The sequence below is a fragment of the Oxyura jamaicensis genome, chromosome 5 (assembly GCF_011077185.1).
Source record: "Oxyura jamaicensis isolate SHBP4307 breed ruddy duck chromosome 5, BPBGC_Ojam_1.0, whole genome shotgun sequence".
In the NCBI taxonomy this organism is placed as follows: Eukaryota; Metazoa; Chordata; class Aves; order Anseriformes; family Anatidae; genus Oxyura; species Oxyura jamaicensis.
In genome coordinates this window covers 31,465,857-31,486,688 of record NC_048897.1, presented here as the reverse complement: position 1 = coordinate 31,486,688, position 20,832 = coordinate 31,465,857, and the positions used below count along the sequence as shown (strand labels likewise).

At 46.0% G+C, this 20,832-nt stretch overlaps 1 protein-coding gene across 2 annotated transcripts in view; it reads right to left on the bottom strand.

Moving 5' to 3' along the window:
- Positions 1-20,832, bottom strand: part of IFT43 (intraflagellar transport 43) — a 46,553-nt gene that overhangs the window by 4,161 nt on the left and 21,560 nt on the right. For both annotated transcript variants that reach the window (XM_035327652.1, XM_035327653.1), the window contains 3 exons: positions 13,671-13,703; positions 13,228-13,274; positions 71-143 (listed from right to left, as the gene is read on the bottom strand). In XM_035327652.1, the coding sequence (XP_035183543.1) occupies positions 71-143; positions 13,228-13,274; positions 13,671-13,703 (153 nt within the window). The remainder of the gene's footprint in view (positions 1-70; positions 144-13,227; positions 13,275-13,670; positions 13,704-20,832) is intronic.

Genomic DNA, 20,832 nt, shown 5'->3' with positions numbered 1-20,832 from the left:
TGGAGTTTAATTTCACCAGCCATTTCGCACTGCGGATGAGAGCCTCAAGAGCACCTGGCAGTGCTTTTACCTGGGGGGAGCTGCCACTTGCATGGCCAGATCTTCCTCCTGGACTTCCTCCAAGTCGGGGATCACAGGAATGTCTGCAACAAGAGAAAGCAGCAGCTGTAAGTGGGAAGTGTTGTGCTCTCCTCTCACTAGAGACAAAGGCTCCCTTACTTCACAGATATGAAACAGCCTGTCTCTTATTAAAGGAAAACACAAGGCAGTTACTTAGCAATGATTAAAAATATATTGTTTAATATTAAAAGAAGGTAATAAAGCTTTAATGCTTGGAGTCAAAAGAAATCTGACAAGAGAAGCAAATTCAGGCTGGGTAGAACTCAATAGCCATGGACTGAATTTGAAGACAACCTTGAAGCTGAAAAAAGCTGGCTGCCTACCTGCCATCATCCTAAGACTGGCAAGAACTTGCCTCCTATGATATGTATTATTGTTTGTTCAGCCCAGCCACCAGTTTCCTAGAATCTGTTAGAAATGAAACGTGGGACAGAAACTGGGAGAAGCCTTGTGAACCTGCATGTTGAAGGAGGTGCTGGCTGGGTCTCAGACTGTTCAGAGATCCGTGATCTTCGTGATAGTTGAGGAAGGAAGTGCTGCTGGTCCAGCTGATACAAAGCCTAGGGAAGATGCACTGACTTGTGAAGTCATAAATCTTTTCATTTTTTCCAGTGTGAATTGGGAATAGCTGGTAAAGGTCACTAGATATTCCCAGCATGAGGACTATGGCTGCTGCACCTAAAAAAGATGCTAGAAACAAAAGAAGAGCGGAGAGCAGGAAAAACTGGGTGCACAGTGAATCCTGCTAACAGAGCAAGGCTCGGGAACACTGGATGCTTTTTGGTCTGAGTCCTGTAAACATTTGGAGATAAAGAAAGAAAAAAAAGGAGAGAGGAAGAAAAAGGAAAGTAACTGGAGGAGCAAAGCAAGGACAGAATACGTCAGCACAGAGTTCCTTTCAAGACTGAAGGCTACTAAAGTCTCCATGGTCCCTGAGCACTCAGACTGTGGAGATGCCAGTGGTCAGCTCTGGGAAGAGGTTTCCCTCACACAGGGTGGGGACAAAGTTGGCCCCTCCAGTGCTGAGGCAGGCAGGCTGCTCCTGCCTCTGCCAGCAGCGTGGGGCCATGTTACTGCTGGGCCACAGCAGGCGGCTGGGCCTGACTTTGCCCAGTTCTGCAGCCCAGGCTGAGATGAATATTCAGGAGCTGGAGAGACACCCCCACCTGTGGCGCTCTGGGCAGGGTCTTGCTGGAGAGCCCCTTGTCCGGCCGCCTGTCAGAGCTCCGCAGGCTCCTGCCTGCCGTCCCCTCCGCGTCCCCCGGGCTCACCGGCTGCCGGGGTGGGAGGCAGCCGTGGCCCAGCTGCACGGGGCATGGGTCAGCCCGGACTTCGTCGCGGCGGCCGTTCGGTGCCGGCCACACAGTGGGATTTCTCACTAATTGGCTGCCTGGTGGAGGGGCTGAGCGGGACAGCGGCTGCAGCAAGAGCCAGGCCGAGGCGAAGAGCAGTGACAGCTTGGACGATCTCAGCAGAGCTGTGCCTCCGAGCTCCCCAGCCACCCGAGGAACAGGTGCCTGCAAAGCGGCTTTCTGGCTATGGCGAACTTCCCAAAGACTTTTAAAGGAAAACTGCAGCAACAGGCCCCCAGGCTGTCCCTTAGATGGGACGTGCAAAAAATGCCTCACCAGCATGTCACTGTGCCTTTGCAATAGGTCTGTCCCCCTCTGCATGTAGGGACATACCCAGCAGAAGCTGTTGTCCTGCTGGCTCCTCTCTGCAGGGGCTCCCAGCCTGGGGTAAAATTTGTAACAAAATGCAATTACAGGATAAAAGCATCTCCATTGTCAGAGAGACTGACCTGTGGAAGAAGCTGCTCAGAGATAATGTGGGAGAAAATCCCTGTATATAAGCAACAATGACCAAGGGAAGGAAACAAGCACTGCACCCATGTGTCCTGCTAAGTCCAGGCAAATAAACACGGAGTGAGAAACAGCCTAATCTCTCCAGATCTATTTCACCCCTTTCAATGGGAGACTGCGAAGGCTGTACAGCAAACAAAAGTAAAGGAAGAGCTACCTGGGAGCAGAGCTACCCTCAGCCACTGGGCAGCATTTCCTGTAAAAGGAGAGGGCCAGATCCTTATCCGCTTTTGGCAGCACAACTGGGGAAGGTGTTCAGAGTAAACTGAATTTCTTCACTCAGTGCTCTTTTTAGGGTCCCTTCTTGTTTTTTGCTTTTTTTGATCTCTTTTTGAACTAGAGAAAGCTGTAAAGTTAGTGTTCTGACCAGTGATGCACCTTCCATTTCTGCAGGTTCCTGAAGAGTCCTGGATTTGCCAGTGCTGATTTTATCTCATTGCCACTGAATTCCATGGAGAGATTCCTAGACTCCTTGCCCAGCATCCTCTACTCTGTGTTACCAAAATGCAGGGAATCACACTGAAATTCTTTCCAGAAGAAATTCAAGGCTCCAACATTTTATAGACTCTTTGAAAATACTACAGACAGAAAAAGTAGAAATGCTCTGGAGGCTCCTTCCAGCCCCTCCAACAAAGGCAACTGCATGATTGTTCTTACTGCAAGATGCAGGTGATTTTGTCCATTTCTAGGCTGAGGCAATGCCCTTCAGGACTGTCAGAGACTGACAGGAAACAGAACAAAAACATGGCAAATTATAAGAAAATATCAGCTCCCTAAGCTAACTGCTATCAGTAGCAAATTAGGCCTGAAATATCTGGGTCTGAGTTTCAGTTGTTACTCATACTTTCCCATTCCCTCTTCCAATTTCTGTGGTGCTACATCTCCCCAATCCTTCTCTCTCTCCTTACAGTTCTCAATGTGTCTCCTTTCTCACTTTACTAGCAAGTAGCCAACCTTCCCCCTCAGCCGGTCTCCAGCCCTGTTTCTCTTCTTAGGGTTTACATCTCTTCTTTTTTTTTTCCAGTAAGCTTTTTCTCATAATGCAGCCAAGTCATGGCACTGTCAACTGTACCACATGGGCTACAGTGCTGCAAGAATATAGGCATATTCTTTATTTTAATGTTCCCATTAGGCGTAGTGGGACTACTTACATGGAATAGTAGCACATATAGAAATGTTCATGGGACCATGTTCTCCCAGCCTTGCAGTGCAGCATGCGTACAGCTGGAAACGGTTTTAGTTTTTTCCAACAACAAGGCCCCAATTACAAGCTCCTATTCCGTGTTCTTTGCCCTGTGACCCACTGTTTCTCCTCCTGTTGAGTGTGTGGGTTTCAGCTCCAGAACACTGACACGCCTGTGTTTCTGCTGTAGAATCTTACCACATAATTTACTGCCAGGCTCCCATGCTTGGATTCAGTCCCCACGTACATAAGCTTTAGAAATGATTTCACAACGTACCTACACGTTAAGGAGCTGCCTGTATGCAAAAGGGAACACCTTCACAGCTACCATGTCACTGCAAGCAAGTGAACAAATGGCCTGGGCATTACAAAAACAGAATGTTTTGAACATGAAAAGAAGGGATAGCTTCTAAACTTGGAAAGGAAAGGTGATTCTCTGCAGACTTGCTTCAGGTTTTTCTTTTTCCTTTTTCTTTCTGCATAATTTGGCTGCATTTGGAGAAGAGAGAAGAGTCCATATCATTTTTAAACAACTATTATTTTTTTTTAATCAAAAATGTAGGCAAATCTCAGAAACCACATGAAAATCTCACAGCTTCAGCTTTTTTTCTCCCACTTTTCCATTCTTTCCTGCAGACTTTGAAATCAGAACAAACTGATATGATACTAATAGTAAGGAACATTAAAATAAAACTTGAGTTACTAGTGAAGAATTTAAAATAGGGGAACAAACTGGGTACAAACTATATTACTGACCTTGGTTTTCCAGCTGGCCTGTAAGTACTGTGCTATAGGGGCATGCTTCTTCCTATGCAGCCTCCCTCAGACGGTCTTCTCCAGACAGAACTGTGAATCCCCATTTCATATGGCAGATAACAGAGAGAATGCTCCTACAAATAGCACTCAACTTCCCCTGAGTATCCTGATTTCCTTTTAGTTGAAAGGAAGGGAGAACCAGTGGGCACACCTGCCAGGTAGTGCTTTAGAAGCAGAAGAGATGTGTATGCAATAGAAGGTGGAGGGGGTAACAAAAAACTCAGTGTGTACTGTGATCTTAGAAATGGATGAGGCTTCTCCTTATTGCTCAAAATAACTGCTCACAATATTTTATTGCTCACAATAAAACAAAGCCTTTCCCCATAGATTTCTTAGCCCCAAAAGAAACAAGATACTAGCTTCAGAAACAGCTCATGGTAGAGATGTAAAATACTGAGCACCAAACGCTGGATGACCATTGCAGACTCCCCTCTGTCTCCTAGATGATGGTGAACAAGAGTGAACTGTCAAAAAATGAAACCAAAATCAGTGCGTCCACAAAGAGTTATGGTGGGGTAGGAGACACCAGGAGCAATTATTGGCTAACAGGGGAGTTGTAATATACTGCACCAAACTGATAGTCTCCAAATATCTAAATTCCAGGGTATAATTAAAAGTAGTATTTTTATTGCAACAGCTATACTGAGGTAGATCTTACCCAAAAAGAGCTTCATGGCTAAGTTATGGCAAGACATTAATAGCACAAGGCAGAAGTGTACAAATGGAAGGAGGAAAAGATGGAGGTGGAAAAAGTGAGGGTGAACCATGCAACAAATGGGTAGCGAAACAATAAACAAGGAATAGCCATTCTTAAAGTCACACACAAAGCAGCGCTCTGTGTGTTCATGCTAGAGTGCATGCAGTGCCAACACCATCACCTTTTTGCCCCTTAGCAAATGACTTACTGACAGCTGAGGACAACAACGGCAGAAGGTGACGAGCAGGAGATGGAAGAGCCCGTACCAGCTTACAGCCCAGTTGCTCCTGCAGGTTGTGGAGTTGCACTTCCCCTCCCAGGCAGAGCTGATTTTTGGTTTAGTAGCAACACCTGCAGGCTGGGTCCCTCAAAGTGCTGCAAGCTCATATGGTAAGATGTGGTCCTAGCCCCACAGAACCGAATTCTTTGTTAGAGACAAAGTAGGGACAGACAGAATCTGTTCAAGGTCAGGCAATAAATCAGTGTATGTAAAAAGCATGTCCTGGGTCAGGCCTGCAGTTATTCAGCTGTGTGGCTGCCACTTACTTGCTCACCAAGCTGCTTTAAGAGTCACCTGAGCCAAAACCCTGACACACCTCAAAATGCCTCCAAAAGAATGCCTCCGTCGCACTTTGATCCACTTCTTCCAGCCGGGTGAGCCTTCCAGAGGCCAACTCAGAGCAAGCATTCCTGCAGTGGGGACTGAGCTGTCCTCTCTGTACATCGCCACATCCAGAGAAAAAAAAGGGCAGTGGCTTCTGGAGCTGGCAGTCCCCTGCCGCTAAGCAGGCATGAGAATGGAACTAACTTTAGTTTAAGTTACTTGCTCCTAAAATGTAAAAACAAGATAATTACAATATCTCTGCTGCTGCAAAACTTTGTCTTACTGAACGCTGTTACCTTCTGCATCACGTTTGGGGAATTTTAAACAGGCAAATGGAAGAAGGTCTGATTGAAGATGAAGTTAAGTGAAAGAAATTGGTCTCATTTAGCACATGACAGGATTCATCTGTGTTCTCAAGTCCACTGAGGTAGCATCATGGGCGTTTCATATTCATGAGCTGCTGCGACACTGTGTCCCCTCATTTACAAAGCACCGTGTTCAGCAAATTCTGTCCCTGTGGACACTCCGTGCATTTCATGGTCTTGTCAGAGAGACATCAAACACTTCAGTAACCAAATACCAGAAAATGGCTTTAATTAGCGCATCTCAATGCAATAAATATTTTTTCTCTCTAAGTGGAAAAATGGAGAATTTTTTTTTTTAAAAAAAAGATTTTTTTAAAGAAAAAAGTAGAAAGCAACAGGCAAAAAAAAATCTTCAAAAAAACATAAGGAACAAGGGACACATACAGCTTCTGCTGAACACACAAACAAGCTTGAAGCCTCTTGGAAGCTTTCTCAGGAGAGCAGCAGGCAAATGGAGAGGATAAAGAATACATCTTTGGATGCTGGGACATTAATTTCATAGGGATACCTTTCCCTGATTGAAACTGCCCTAGCAGTGGGCTGATACTGAACAGTGTACGTGCCTGATCAGCCAGCAGGGAGATGAAAACAGCAGGGTAAAAAAGCAGGCAGTACTGCAGCTGCTACGGCGCTGCCTTAAAAGCTGAGACAAGCAGAGGATAACCTGACTGTTCCATGCCCCAAAACAGCCTTTAGAGAAGAGAACGGTAACAGCACAACATAGGCAGCTGAAGGGAAAAGTCACCCAATGGGCAGTTGTCAGGGGATTCACAGGACGTATGTGGGTCATGCAGTAGATGCAGTAATGACCCTCCAGCCTTGCCTTACAGAGGCACCAGACAAAATCATTTTTAATTCAGCCACAATGCCCTGATGATACTGCTAGCTAGATGGAGGGCTGCCTGGGAGGTCGGGTGGTTTGTTGAGACATCCGACTTGCTTTGATAAAGCGCCTTGCTTTCTCAGACTGCTCAGCATAGCATGACTTGTGCCTCATGTGACACTTTGCTGGGACAGGTGTCAGGCACATTTGCTACTGCCACAAAGCCTCTGCTCGGTTTCAGTGCCTGGGAAGCATGAAGAGAGATGCAGAGATACGCTGCTGCAATGCCAGGAGCAAACCGAGGAATGGTTTGCTGCAATGCAAACCAAGGAGCCGTGTCAGATGAGTCTCTGAGCTCTGTGCAGGGCTTCAACAGGCAGTAGCCTGTGTTGTATTGTGCAAGAAGACCAGGCACTAGCAGCTTCAAAAGACAAGGAACCTCTTAGTGCACAGGTTTTTTACCAGCAGCAGAACACAGACAGACTGGAGGCCAGGCTCAGGACCGAGAGTCCAACATATTCCTGAGGTTATCAGCATCTGCAGTGGCCAGATACCTCCTAGCCTTACCAACAGCCCACTGACAGAGTACTGTCCCTGCCCTCCTTTCCAGTAACATCTGTTTTCCTCTTTTCAAAGCTGTTCCCAGCTCCTTTGCAGTATTCCCCCGCTGAAACACACTTAGGAGGTGGTGGGGCAGCAAATGAGAAGGCATGAGGTACCGAGGGAGGGTCTGGTGAACTCAGGAGCACAAAATCCTCCCCAATAACACTGGAGATGAGTGATTTTGTGTGAGAGCATTAGTGTGGCAGAGAAAGAAGCTTCTCAAATGCTCCCGTGAAAGTATGTTCAGGAGCAGCCGTATCTGATTCTATTTCATCCTCTTCATGTAATGCTGGAAAAACAAGACAAACTACATTTCTTTTATGCTAAATCCTTAGGTTTTTTATTTTTTCTTATATATATTTATTAAAAAATGCCTCTTTGATCGGCAGCACCCATGACATTTCCACATCCAGCAACTCCTCAGAAGCCTCCCTCCCTCCACACAAGGCCACCGCTGCTGACAGCCAGCTGGGTTTGATCAGAGCCACTCAGAATCGGATTTTCATAAGACAGATGAGGAATCTTACTGCTGCTCTCTCTCATATCAGATGAGAAACTAAGGGGGAGGGGGAACGGGTCCTGAGGGAACGACACTACAATCAAGGGCTACGCAGTTCTCTCTCTGTCCCTCCACTGCTGCAATTTTCAAAGAAGTTTGCCTTAGGCAGTTTTAAATGATGGTGTCTCAATTCTGTAATCATCTTTCAAGAGCTTTTTCTTAAAGGGTATTTTAGGTAAACCTAGTCCGTCAACCGCACTTATGGACTAAGCAATCACAGGACCAATATGACTCTGTATCTATCATATCGTATAATTTAGTGGTGGAAGATGCTTACCCAGACCATCTTTTTCAGCCCCAAACAAGCTGTGCTTGTTCCCTTGCAATTAAACTGCCCACTGCCCCCTGACAAGTGGTTAGCCACTCCAAACCGCACTTGAGCCACATCCCTTGGGATATGTTATCTGCTCCACCCCTTGCACTGTGCCTGCCAAGGCAGACTTCCTCGAACACCGGAGGCTCTAGATCCCAATGTTGTCAGCAGTTCCTGGAGGAGTTCAGGCTGGCCTGGACCAGCGGCAGAGGGGAAACCCGCAGGTTGGTCTGAGTTTGCCCTTACCTGCCCTTGCACAGAGACTGAGGGCAGTGCTGTAAGGGAGCAGCCAAGGGGAGGGTGCCGGTGTGCTGACAGTGCCACACACACGGTTACAGAGCAGAATCCAAGAAACTCAGCAGTTTCTGTCACCCTGCCCCAGGCTCCTCAGCCCACTCACACAACATCCCAAACACCTTGTTTTCCCCTCAGTCTCCATTGCACTGATGCTCAGCACTTTGAGTCCATTCAGCTCTGCCCAAACTGTTCCCAGTGCCGTCTCCTGAGCCTCTGAAGCTCCCACTCACCATCTCCCTGACAGTTCCTGCAGTTCCTCTCACCCTTCTGCCTAATGCTTGGCCAGTAGAGCTGCTTTCTCTGTCACAAACTCCTAGCAGCCACAGTCCCTGGAATCCACCAGCACTCGGTGTGTTCTGTAAAAACAGCAGCTCTCCGAGGAAGCAACCAGCAAACTTTGTCAGGAATGATGCAAGCAATAACCCACACCGTGCTCTGTTTGGAGCAATTTCATCATTGGTGCATATCTGCATGCAGTTTGCGAGGTGTTTGGCATTTTATGGCTGTGTTTATTCCAGGTGCCAGATATCCTGTGAGGGCTGCCTCCCACCTGCCAGGCAGATGTCACTCCCAAGGCAGATGCAGGAACAATGGCATATGCCCATTTCTTTCTCTCTCTCTCTTTTTTTTTCTTTCTTTCTCTCTCTCCTTTTTTTTTTTTTTTTTTTTTTTTTTTTTTTTTTTTTTTGTCCTGTTCAAATGCAAAGGAGCTACTGCCACATGCTAGAAGGGTAAGAAGTCCTTCTAAAGGTTTGACATTCTATAGAGAGGTCTCACAGTTAGCTCTGCTTCCTTGAGGAGGCTTCCCAGCAGGCAGGAAGGGGTTTTGCCTTGAGGGCACAGATCTAGTGACTGTCTCCCTGCAGCTTTCCTCACCTGCAGGTCAGGTTCAGGTTGTCTGCATAGCACAGTCAGGCTTTCATTTCAGTCAGCTCTCTCATTCACACACACTATCTGCTTTAAAATAAAAAGCCGTTGTTCCCACAGACAGAGAATCGCACATGTCACAGCCCAGTCCTCCAAGGGAAGCCCTGTACTAGGAGCTCTGCATCCCCCAAGTAACAGAGAGAAGGGGGGGACTTCTGAAGATGGGGAAACAGCCTGTGCAGGAAGGAGAGCTTGCAGAGAGGTGCCAGTCGTGGCTAACAAGCCCTCACTGCAGTGTTGAGGGGAAAAGACCAAGGGCAATATAGTGAAGAGAGGCGCTGGGGGAGTGCAACCCAGCAGTGCAGAACAGGTGGACAAGAAAGGAACAAAGGGGAAGCTTGTAGCCAACATGATGAAGTAGTTTGCTGATGGAGAGGCAGAGAGAAGTGCCAATACTTCTCACCCCAACAGGAAACAGCCTGTTGTAGCTGCATGTCAGAATGAGACACACAAATTGAGTAAAGCCAAATGAAATACCCAAGCAAAGCAGAAGCAGAGACTCTATTGTCCTGCTGGGGAGGGGAAAGCCCTTTGACGTGTACTCAATTGTCCTGTCCTCCTCCCACTTTATGAGAAAGAATAGTCTGTACTGGGGAGAAGCAGATCTTGGATGCTACAGAAAAGGAAACAGTGCTCTGCAGATAGCACTTCTTAAATTCTGCTGATAGACTCCCATCTCCCGCAGTTTCCCTGCTGCGCAGCGCTCAGTCACTGCTGCCCATTTTCCCTGTTGACATGGACAGAAAATTGAGCAATTACCCTTAAACTCCTCTCTCTCAGATTGCCCAGATTGCTACATACATAGCATTAAGCCCCCAATTGCCCCTGGCCAAAACTGGGCCTGTCCTCTAGGAATTAAACAACTTTTTGTTGCTTATGAAGGTTTATTATTCCTCAAGTTGTGCTGCATTAAATCCTGTTAAAGCAGGAGCCCACAGTGCCGAGGAGCTGGCCCCCACCATGCCAGCTTTCAGTTGGACACACATCAGCCTAGCAAAAATGTTATCCATTTTCTGGATACATGTACCAGTGTGTCTGTTCAAGAGGATGGGCACTGAGCTCAGAGTAGGTGCTGTAGGAAACCCAATGCCCATCAACTAGACACTCCAGAACTATTACTGGAGAGACACTACACTTTTTCAGATCAGTCTTTCCAGCTTGGAGTTTTTACAGGAGCAAATGGTGCTTTTAGTCAAACACATTTATTTGCTTCCTATAAACTCAAACCTGTCTCCTTTTTAAATTGGTTCTCTTGTCCTGGACAAGAAGAATTCCTATATGAATTCCTACCTTCCTATATGAAGAAAAAATATGGATTAAAGAAAATGAATTCTGAGCAAAGCCAGAGCCAAGGTACTTACTTCACTTACTTCACAAGAATTTGACAGTCTGTGTTGTGCATTATGGATGACTTGCACCTTCTGGGTTTCCCTGTGCAACTCTAAGGAGTGGCTAGAACTGCATATGGTTCCATGTGCGTCCCTGTCTGGACCCACCCACTTACCTTCTAGGTTGCTTTGGTCTTTCCCCAGCCTTCCCACAGCCTGTGAAGCAACTGTCCTCTCCCAAAATCCCACAGAGATGAGTAATCAGATGCTATTTTATGCACAGAGTGAATGGTAGTGAGAGAATTCTAGTTTTTATTTCTGAAACTACAAGGGGTAATAAAACCCAAAAGTCTCCACTTGGCTGTGTGACCTTCCCTCCGTTCTCCACATGCCAAAGCACAGGCTCTGTCCAGGTCCTATGCTTTTTTAATGCTTCCTCCAATAGACTCTGAATTCTGAGCCTCTACTCATTAGTGCCATACAAATGATCACAACTGAGCACACTTCAGGCTGGATATCAGGAAGAGGTTCTTCACTGACAGGGTTGTCACACGCTGGAACAGGCTCCCCAGGGAAGCAGTCACAGCACCAAGCCTGTCGGAGTTTAAGAAGCGTTTGGACTGTGCTCAGTCATATGGTCTGAATTTTTGGGTAGGCCTGTGTAGTGCCAGGAGTTAGACTTGATAATCCTTATGGGTCCCTTCCAGCTCAAGATATTCTATGATTCACTTCAGATACATAGGGCTATCTTTTTAAGTGCGTACAGTTTTGTCTTTCATTCTTTCAATAAAAAGGTTGGACAGGGGACAAGCAATGTTAATGGAACAGTAGAGCTAATCTTTCTAACGGGTTAAAGGAAGGCAATCCAAACGTCTTGGGTGTCAGCAGCAATCAGCAGGCAACCACACCTGTTCATATTAAGGTGTACAAGCTAACACATTATGCAGCACGAAATAACCATGACCCATCCTTGAGGACCCACACGCCAGGAAGATCTGTGTGAAGGGGAGGCCTATATGGCTCAACTTACAGCACAACTGCACTGTGCTACGCCCTGCCTTTTACACTGGGCAGTTATTTATATCCCTCGGCTTATTCACAAAATTAATTTTAAGTAGGTTCTGGAGTTTGTTTTTATGTCAGTTTTCTTCATTGCAATTACTAAGCCCACACGGAAAGCAGCTCTCCCAGAATTAGCCTGTTTGCACTCCCTGTAGAAATAGGAGCACAAGCATGCAATGCACTGATCATTTAGAGCTTTTCCATACGGAAATTAGAACTACAACCCAGAGTACCTGACTGTACTAGAAACTGTCTGGGTAGGAATAATAGCAAGATTAGCAGGATCCTTCTTCTAACACATACATATAATCTAAAAATGAATTCTGATTAGCAAACAATCCAAAATCAACTATTAACCATAGGTTAGGTACAGATAAATCAGTGAAGCATATTCTGACTTACCATGTCTTCATAGCACATTCTGTATCAGTTCTATTCTGTACTTATTATCCAAGGTGTGGGAGCACTAAAAGTCACATGCTGCTAACATGTGGCAAGCATTATTACGCTTAGTTAGCAGAGAAAGTTATACTCTGCATATAAGCCCAAGTTTCAACAAGAAGGACAGCACATAGGCAAACATCAAACAGCTATTCAGAACAGACTATCAGCCTCAGTGATGTATGCTGAAGTCTAAGAAGCCCAAGAAACTTCCCAGAGGGGAAATTAAGTCTATTCTGAGGATGCCAGTGTTATAAAGGTGCCACTTCTGGCAGTCATATGTTGTAATGCTTAATTTGTCTAGTAGACCCAAATAAGCCTTCTACTTAGTCTCATTAACCATATTGATGTCAGATCATTTGTGACTCTTACTAATTCTTCAAATACTTGGGAGATATTTTACAGATGCAACATTTTATACACAATATAAAATTCTTAGCCCTTGAAAATTTAGGTAGATCCTAGAGACTTCAAAGAATTACTATGTCCGTAGTCCTCTGGAACTTCATACTGTGGATTTTTCTTGAGCATTTTCTTGGTTTATCCAGTTCTAAAAGAGTAAGTAATATAAACTATAAAGGAAACTAGTGCTAAGTCAGAAGTCCAGTAGATTTCACAGCAGCCTGTAGAGGGATGGGGTGGGATAACCTACTAGTACATATGTTTAGCTTATGACCTCAGATATTGCATTTGGGAAGTGGATTCTTCAAATGAAGAATTCTCTCATGACAGAGGCCCCAAGAGAACTGTGCAGGCACTCGTCCTGATTGGCACAAGACTGGGGTGTTATCATAAAACACAAGAGTGGCTTTAAGTAGAGCCTGCTCTCACCTAAACTAGGGGCAGCAGTGTTTTCTATCCCTCCTCTTACCCTTTTATTGGTCTTTTAGCTCTCTTCTTACCCCAGTGCACTATTCTCCATATGGAGGTAATCACAGAGAAGAGTGTCCCCTTGACATTTTCCTTCTTCCCCAAGGCTTTTTATTATTCTGTTCTAATGAAGAGCCAGACTTAGACTACAGGCTCACTTCCTCCTCCTCCTCTCTATCTCCTTAGCTCTCTCTCCCCCTTTCAGCAGCTGGGAAACTTAAGCAGCTACCACATTTGTTTCCCTCCAGGGTGGTTCATTCCCTTGCCATTTCTAAACAGATGCCTCTGCTCACTTTACTGGAGAACCCCCAGGCATGCATGAAGGCAATTCTTGCAGTCAAGTAGGTAATACCTTACCTCCTCCATCACTTGATGCCTCCAGGCTGTGCTGCCTGAGACGATGGCTGCAGCAAAACACAAGGAGGAAAGAATTTCAAATGCAAGGCCAGAAAAGCATCGTGTCCCCTTTTTGCCCACAAGCCTTGTACCGGAGACAAATCCCTAGGTTATTACACATGGCTTAGACAGCAGTGGTTGGGGTAAGTCTGCTGGGAAAGCAGATGCTTCTCCCTCTTTCCATTACATGGGAGTGCAGAGCCATCACCTTACTCCACACCCAGGGAACTATAGAGTGACCAGTCCTGACCCATGCTGGGACACACGACATGAATTCATGCCAGGTTCTGTATCCTTCCCAATTTCCAGATCTTGGTATACATGAATTTAGAGTTGCATGCCCCTTCTCCATGAAACCACATATAGAAGTTGTGAAAGAAGTCTTAGCAACAAGAGGAACTTACTCTTCTACTTCTTCCGCATGCTTTTTTCCTGACCTGTAAGACAAGGAAAGGCTTATGTTTAGAAAAGGATAGAAAAACTTATAAAAAAGCACACCTTTCCCTATATCACTCTTAATGTGCAAAACAGTTTCTGCACCCAGGTCCGTTATCACACATTGCACCTTTAAAAAGCTCTGAGTAACCACTAAGCCAAAGTCCTTGAATGCATCAGGTTAAAGCTGAATCATTTAGATCCCAAAGACAGCCAGACATGGATACAGTGAGAGCAACACACACTGGTTTTTGTTGTCTTTTATTTATTTATTTATTTATTTTCTCAGATCCTTTTTCATGTTCTCTGCCATCAGCTATGGGTAAAGTTTGCCTTACCTGAGTACAGAGGTCGGCACATCAGCAATGAAGAAGAAGGCATAATTTGTCTATCTACCCCTGAGAGATCAACAGGTTCTTCCTGCCACTGGTTGTGCTTAAAGATTATCTGGTTGCCTTTGCAGGTTAGGAGCCCCAGTTGAGCTGGCCAAGTTCAGGTCAGACACACTGTCGCTGCAGTAAATCAGGGTTGATCCAGCTGAATTAACAGGAGTTCATAATAATAATGTTGAGGGGGGGAGGCACTGGCAAATGGCAGCTCCCTTGCTCTCCACCCCAGCAAACCCAGAAGTAATTCAGTTCCGATTAAGGACGCTTGTTCAATATTCAAAATGTAAAACATGGAGGTTGCTGAACCAGCACTTTGAAAAGTTAATTAAATGCCAGGTTTCTTTTTAGCAGATACTCCATCACTTGCTGATTGCTTTGGCCATTTTGCAGAGTGAAGTTTCATCTCTATGCGTTGGGAATAAATATTCTCCCCTCCCTTAAGTCAGGGCACCATGACAAGGGATACATCCCCTACCACATGCACTGTCCCAAGACACACCAAGATGCAAAAGAAGCTGCTTCATTGCCTTGCACAGCTCCTTTCAAAGCAGTTGCATGATATGGGGCAGACTTTTCATCAGTTCTCTGTTCTAGCAGGCCACGGTCCTCATCTAGTTCTCCTGTGAATAGTCTGCAAGCCGCAGGACACAGAGGATGTCTAGCTATGAGAAGGATAAGGCCCCTTGTCTCCACTGCTCTCCTTGGAGCTTGCAGTCTGTGAAAAGCTAAAAATTGGTTCAAATCAATGATCTGAGCTCTATAAGATCCACTGCTATGGTCAGAACTGCAGCCATATAAGTGACATCTGCACCCAAGCTTTCAGCTGTATCTGCAGGCTTCTGTTCATGACAAGGCAGAAGTACAATGGAGGTGGGGAATTCAGGAGCATTCTTTCAGTGAGAAGCAATTGTCCAGTTGCCTCCTTTTCCCCAGTTTTGTGAACCCCCTGATACTATGGAGAGAGAAAGGGATGGCTCTAGAGAGCCCACCACCAGGTCACACTGGTGTATGGAATCTGAAAAGACAGATATGAAAAGATGATGCAAGATTTATCTTATTTTATCTCTCTCCCTTCTGCCTTCACAGAACTGCTTCCCACACCCTGTCTTCAGACCCTTGCCCTCACAGTGGGATCATTTCCTGGAGGTTCAATCTAACCTCTTCATAGCATGATCCCATACTCTTGATAATTGTCCAGCCCCAAATAACCCTTTTCTTTCCATCAGTACTCACACTTCTTACATCCTCGTTCATTGCCTGTCCCCAGGCAAGAGTGCAACACTCCACATGCTTATACTTCCCAGGAGAGGGCCTTGCTATCCCCGTAAGCAATTTCTGTTTTCTTTTTCCTGAGCTCCCTGTCATGGCAGATATCCATGTGGCCCAATGGGAAGACAGTCGTAAATTAGTCCTAGAGGCAGAGATTATTACGCACGTTCTCAGACTTAAAATATTCCCAGCTTTTCCCGGTTATGTTAGAAAAGGATTCATTGAGGGCAATAAGTAAAACATACACAGTGAGAATTCACCTTACTGGTCGAGATGACTCCAAATCTGGGCACCTTTGCTGCAGGTCCCAATGCCCTTGTTTAGGTTCAATCTTCTGCCCTCACTTGCATTTTCATATTTTGTACAATACACTCAGACTTCTACACAATTCTAGAATAGTGTAGCTTCAACATTCCGAAAACTATCTTTAGATTTGCCAAATAGCTTTATTTCATTATTAGACAGCTGCACTGTATTGGAGAAAATGGTAATCTGGGGAATAAAGTCATAAGCCAGGAGAGGACAATAGTACTGCCTGCTTTAATGCCAGAGTCTGGGTGTTAGGACTCTCTCCTACCAAACAGGACAGTTCTCTCCAGGGCAAGCTAAAGCCCCACTGTCAGCCCCTCCAGGGGAATACCCCAGTCCCGATGCTTCAGGGCACAAAGGTGGCAGTGGGTGATGCCAGCCTCTTGTTTTGACAGTACCATGGTTTACACAGAGCATTTAATTACCAGGGGAAGTAGAGCAGGAGCTAGAAATGACTGCTGTTCTGTTTAGGAGAGACATCTGCTTTCAGTCACCTGCACTACAGAGGTTTGTTAATATATGACTTAGAACAGCATCAATTGATGAAATTGGCATTTCTAACCAGCTCACAAGTAGAGAACTGTCTGGGATTTATGGTATGAAATCTCTGGAGTACCAGCAGGAATTGCAAGAAACCCTATGTGGCCTAGATGACCAAGCTATTAGGTAAAGAAGATACCAACCGGCTTACTATTTCCTTTCCTTTTTTTATGGAGCCTTAAACACAAAGTCTTCCTTTTGTTTTGTTGAATGACATGTTACCTTTTAATTCCTTGTTTCAGGCCGGAAAACAATTACAAAATATTTTTGGTTTGTTCCTGACTAATATTTTGCTTTTTTGGCCCAACTGCATTATCTCAATCTACCTAACAAAGTGACCCTAAGAGAAAAGACAAGCTTAGTCCCATGTCTTAAAGTTAAAAACCTTCAAGGCAGTAAAGGAAGAAATGTGTTAACAAGCCCTTAAAATGTGCTCTGCCTCCAACCCTGTGGGCTTCATAAGCTTAGCTGAGGGCTAAGCAATAGATGGAGATACTATTCGGGCACAACCAACCACCTGCCTGTCCCTTTGGTCTCCAGGTGCTGTTGGAAGCCCTGCAGGCATTCTTTGTGAAGTTACCACACTGCTTTAAAGTATGGTGGAGTACCCAGTCCTGAGAACTGGCTCAGCTTAACAATGCCAACTGCAACACGCTGAGACCAACATTTCGTTCTGTAGGAATACCAGGCCTGGCTACACAGCATCCTCCCCATCCACAAGGATACAGCTTTCTAGTGATGAGCGGAAGCAGGCACTGAAGAAACCAGACTGTAAACTCAAGCCAGTATCAATAGATTTCCTACCCTTTTCTTGTACTCTCAGCAGCAAGTGCGCTACCCTGGTCTGGTCTGTTTGCTCCAGGAGGAGGCACAGCGCAGGGAAGGCAGCAACAAGCACCCACAAAATGAACAACTGTGTAAGAAATATAGATTACAACACAACACAATACAATAGTTACACTGAAAGGGGCCTCCAAAGATCATTGAGTTCCTAACCACTTCAGAGCTAACCAAAGTTAAAGCAGATTATTAAGGGCATTCTCCAAATGCCTCTTGAACACTGACAGGCGTGGGGCATCAACCACCTCAGTAGGCAGCCTGTTCCAGTGTTTGACCACCCTCATGGTAACAAATTTTTTCTTACATCCAGCCAGAATCTACTGTGGTATGGCTTTGTGCTGTATAGATACAACCACTTAAGTAAGGGCAAACAAAATAATGCAATCCTAGGAGCAGTGCTCAGAAATGCGCTGTCTGCTATATTATACACCAATGATCATCAGTTTTTGTGAAGGTGATACCTCTGTTTCTCTCATTCCTTCCAGTAGACCCATTGCTGCTGGATGGCCGAAGAACATGGACTGACCATGCCACCTTTAAACTTTGTTTCACTTTAAGGCTGTCTGTACTCCCAAACAGGACCAAAATCCTAGAGTACTCCCCCAGGCTTTGACCAGCTGCTGAACCCCTCTCTGTTTCAGGGTGATGAATAAAAGAGAAACTGGGCAGAAGACCCCGACAGACCCCAGTTCACCTTGTTATACAACTCCTACTACGCAGTACCTATTTCTCTCCAAGCTGTGTGCTGGGACAGAGGATATAAAGCTGATCTCACTCTCGAGCGCTGAGTTAGCTCAGTTCTGGCCAGCAGGAATCCTCCCTCCGAGTTAATGCCGGGGGGCTGAGTCTCAAAAATGAGGCTTTCCCCCACTGCCACGCCAGCGCCCAGCTCAGCCAGGTGGGAGCTTCTTAGAGCAGTGCTGAGGGGTGAAAGGCAGGTCTAATGTAGACATGATCTCCGTTAAACTGTTTCCTTCTCATTTAATGGACTACCACGGAGATCTAAATGGAGATAAAGTAGCAGGGCTCAGAGAACAGCCAGGATGCTATCTTTATGCGGCATGACAATGTGCAGTGCTTAATTACACACCGTTAACCTATTTTAGCAGGGGACATGACTGGGATGAATGGGGGGAAACGTCCTTGAAACCTCCTAATGCCCATAGCTCGCGGGGGCCGCGGCTGGCTGAGGGGGGCCGGACACCGACACCTCACCGTAGGGCTCCCCCTCCCAGCTCCTCCTCGAGGCCTGGAGGCAGCGGGGCCCCGTGGGGGGGGGGTGGGGAACCGGGCCGCGGCCGCTCGGGGCTGAGCCCCGTGAGGCGGCGGGGGGCGCCGGAGGCCTCAGGCGGGCCGCGGCCGCCCTCTGCCGGGCCTCGGCGGCGGCTGCCGGGGCCGTGAGGGGACTTGTTGCCGTGGGGCGGGGGCGGACGTTGCACAGGACCTGGCGCGTCTGAACCGCTTCTCGGCGTGAATCACGCGGAGCCAGAAAGCTGGTTCAGGCTGCCCTCCTGCTAAAAGGAAAAAAAAAAAAAAAAAAAAAAAAAAAAGAAGGGGGAATGTCCTGATGTTGGAGATGTGTCATGTTTTGAGAGAGCGGAGCAGAGAGAGGGGCTGTTCTGGGCAGCGTTCTGCCTGCGTGTTTCATCCCAAACCGTACCCACCGGTATGGCTTGGCTCGATCTGCAGGGAGACACAACGCCTTTTGCCTCTGGGGCACTGGCTGTAAACTCAGGTCTAGGCCTGAGGGAGGGGAAAAACATGATTTAAAAAGAAAAATGAAAAAAAAAAAAAAAAAAAAAAAAAAAAAAAAAAAAAAAAAAAAAGGACATTGTATTCTCTTGCTCAAGTATTTTTTTAGTGCCCATCACCACACTGACTGGGTGGTGAGCCACAAGTTGCAGCTTGTTCAATAGCCTAAGGCACAACTAGTTACACATCCAAAATGACGCACAGGCACGAACTGATTGGCTCTCCCAGCTCTCCAAGTGTGGGCCTCGGCCACTGCTTGTTTGCTGAGGCACAGGTTTGCCATGATAAAATCACGGAGTTAAACCTCCAGATCTCCTAAAATCAAGACAGGCTTTGCCATCAATTTCAGCAGAGCCAGGACTACAACAAGCCTTTACTTCTGTCACTGCATGGCACCTCAGAGCCCTCTGCTTCCAAACACTGGGGCCCGCAGATGTATGTCTGCATCTCCTCAGTGGGGTTTTGGGCATACACAGGTTTGTGGTACCTGCAATGGTCCCACAGATGACTTTCCAGCGCCTCCCAGGCTCCCTGGGGTGCTTGGCCCACATGTTGAGCACACTGCCCTAGAGCACTGCATTGGAGGAAGAAGGACCCGGTAGATGATGTGGCTAACCAGCTCCAACTGAAACGAGCTTATGAGGCACTCATTATTCAAACTGTAACAAAAAATGTTGTTCCTCCTCATGTCCTAATACACAGGCTTGCTTAACAGAAACAAGTAAGGAGGAAAGCTCTGGCAACCAGGACTTTAGGAACTGGCACAGGGGAACAAGCGGACAGACGGAGTTCACAGGGGTCGCTGAACCTCAGCCTACTCACTGCAGTGGCCCCATAACAGATGTTCCCAGGGCTCCCCAACTCGCTCACTGGTAAAGAGCTGACCAGCAGAGCTGCTCAGAGCTCCCACTGAGCAACAGAAAAAACAACAACACTCAATACAAATTCCTGCTGTGTGGGAAAACAGCACTGCAGTTTCTGGAGGTATCCACCACACATCTTCATTCCCTGAGAACAGGGGCTCCTGTCCAAGAGATCACGTCTTCGGTCTCCAGTAACCACCAGGGCCAACTCTCACACCAAATGGCTCCTGAGGTTACAGGAGCATTGCAGTTTCCATTTAAAGGGAAACATACACTGCTGATCCCCATGGTTACACAGAAAAACTGACTGCTAAAGGGGACAGAACTAGAAATAAAAAGAACCCAAGCTTTCTTTTTTCTTTTTTTTTTTCTTTTTTTTTTTTCTTTTTTTTTTTTTTTCCAAATCCCACAACAGAAAACAAACTCTTCTGTAGGACCTGGCCAAAGTCCTTTTATTTGTGATGGCCCTCAATGAAAACATTTAAACAAATAAACAGAACTAGGTATTTGTTACTGAGTGGCACCTTGTGCTATCATCTGAGAGCCACAGTTCTGAAAGAAGGCATTTTAAGAACTTGGGTTAAGGACTTCAGAACAGTAAAAGGGTGATATGGGGATGGGGAAGGACAGAGAGGGAAATAGGGTCAAAGCAGTAGATCAGATCATCTTAGGTCTCTTTCCACAGGTAAACTGCATTAAGTCAGACTTCACAGTCAATTTAGAGGTGACCTACAAAGGCCAGACAAGTTTTTAGCCTTGGCTTTGATGGATACAAAAGGGTTGGTTGCAAGTGGTCTTAACGAGGATTTTGTTTTTTTTAAACTCAAAATATTTGGGAGAGCAAGGATGGTCTCCTGTGGATGTGCTGGTAAATTCCTTGGAGATGCAGAGAACTAAGGAAGGAAAATCAGAGAGACTTCACTGTGAGCACACTTTGCCACCTCAGCAGCTTACCTGGACTGTTACCAAAATGTCAGACTCCCAGTTTTGTCATGCAAACTCTGTTGTCTAGGGTAGCTAGACATTACAACCTTATTAGTTCTTCAGCTGCTCAGTGTCTTTCAGGAAAAAGCCAAAGAAAACTTCACTAATAAAGAAAAACAACAGCAGAAATATAGCTTAAAGAAAAGAAAAGAAAAGAAAAGAAAAGAAAAGAAAAGAAAAGAAAA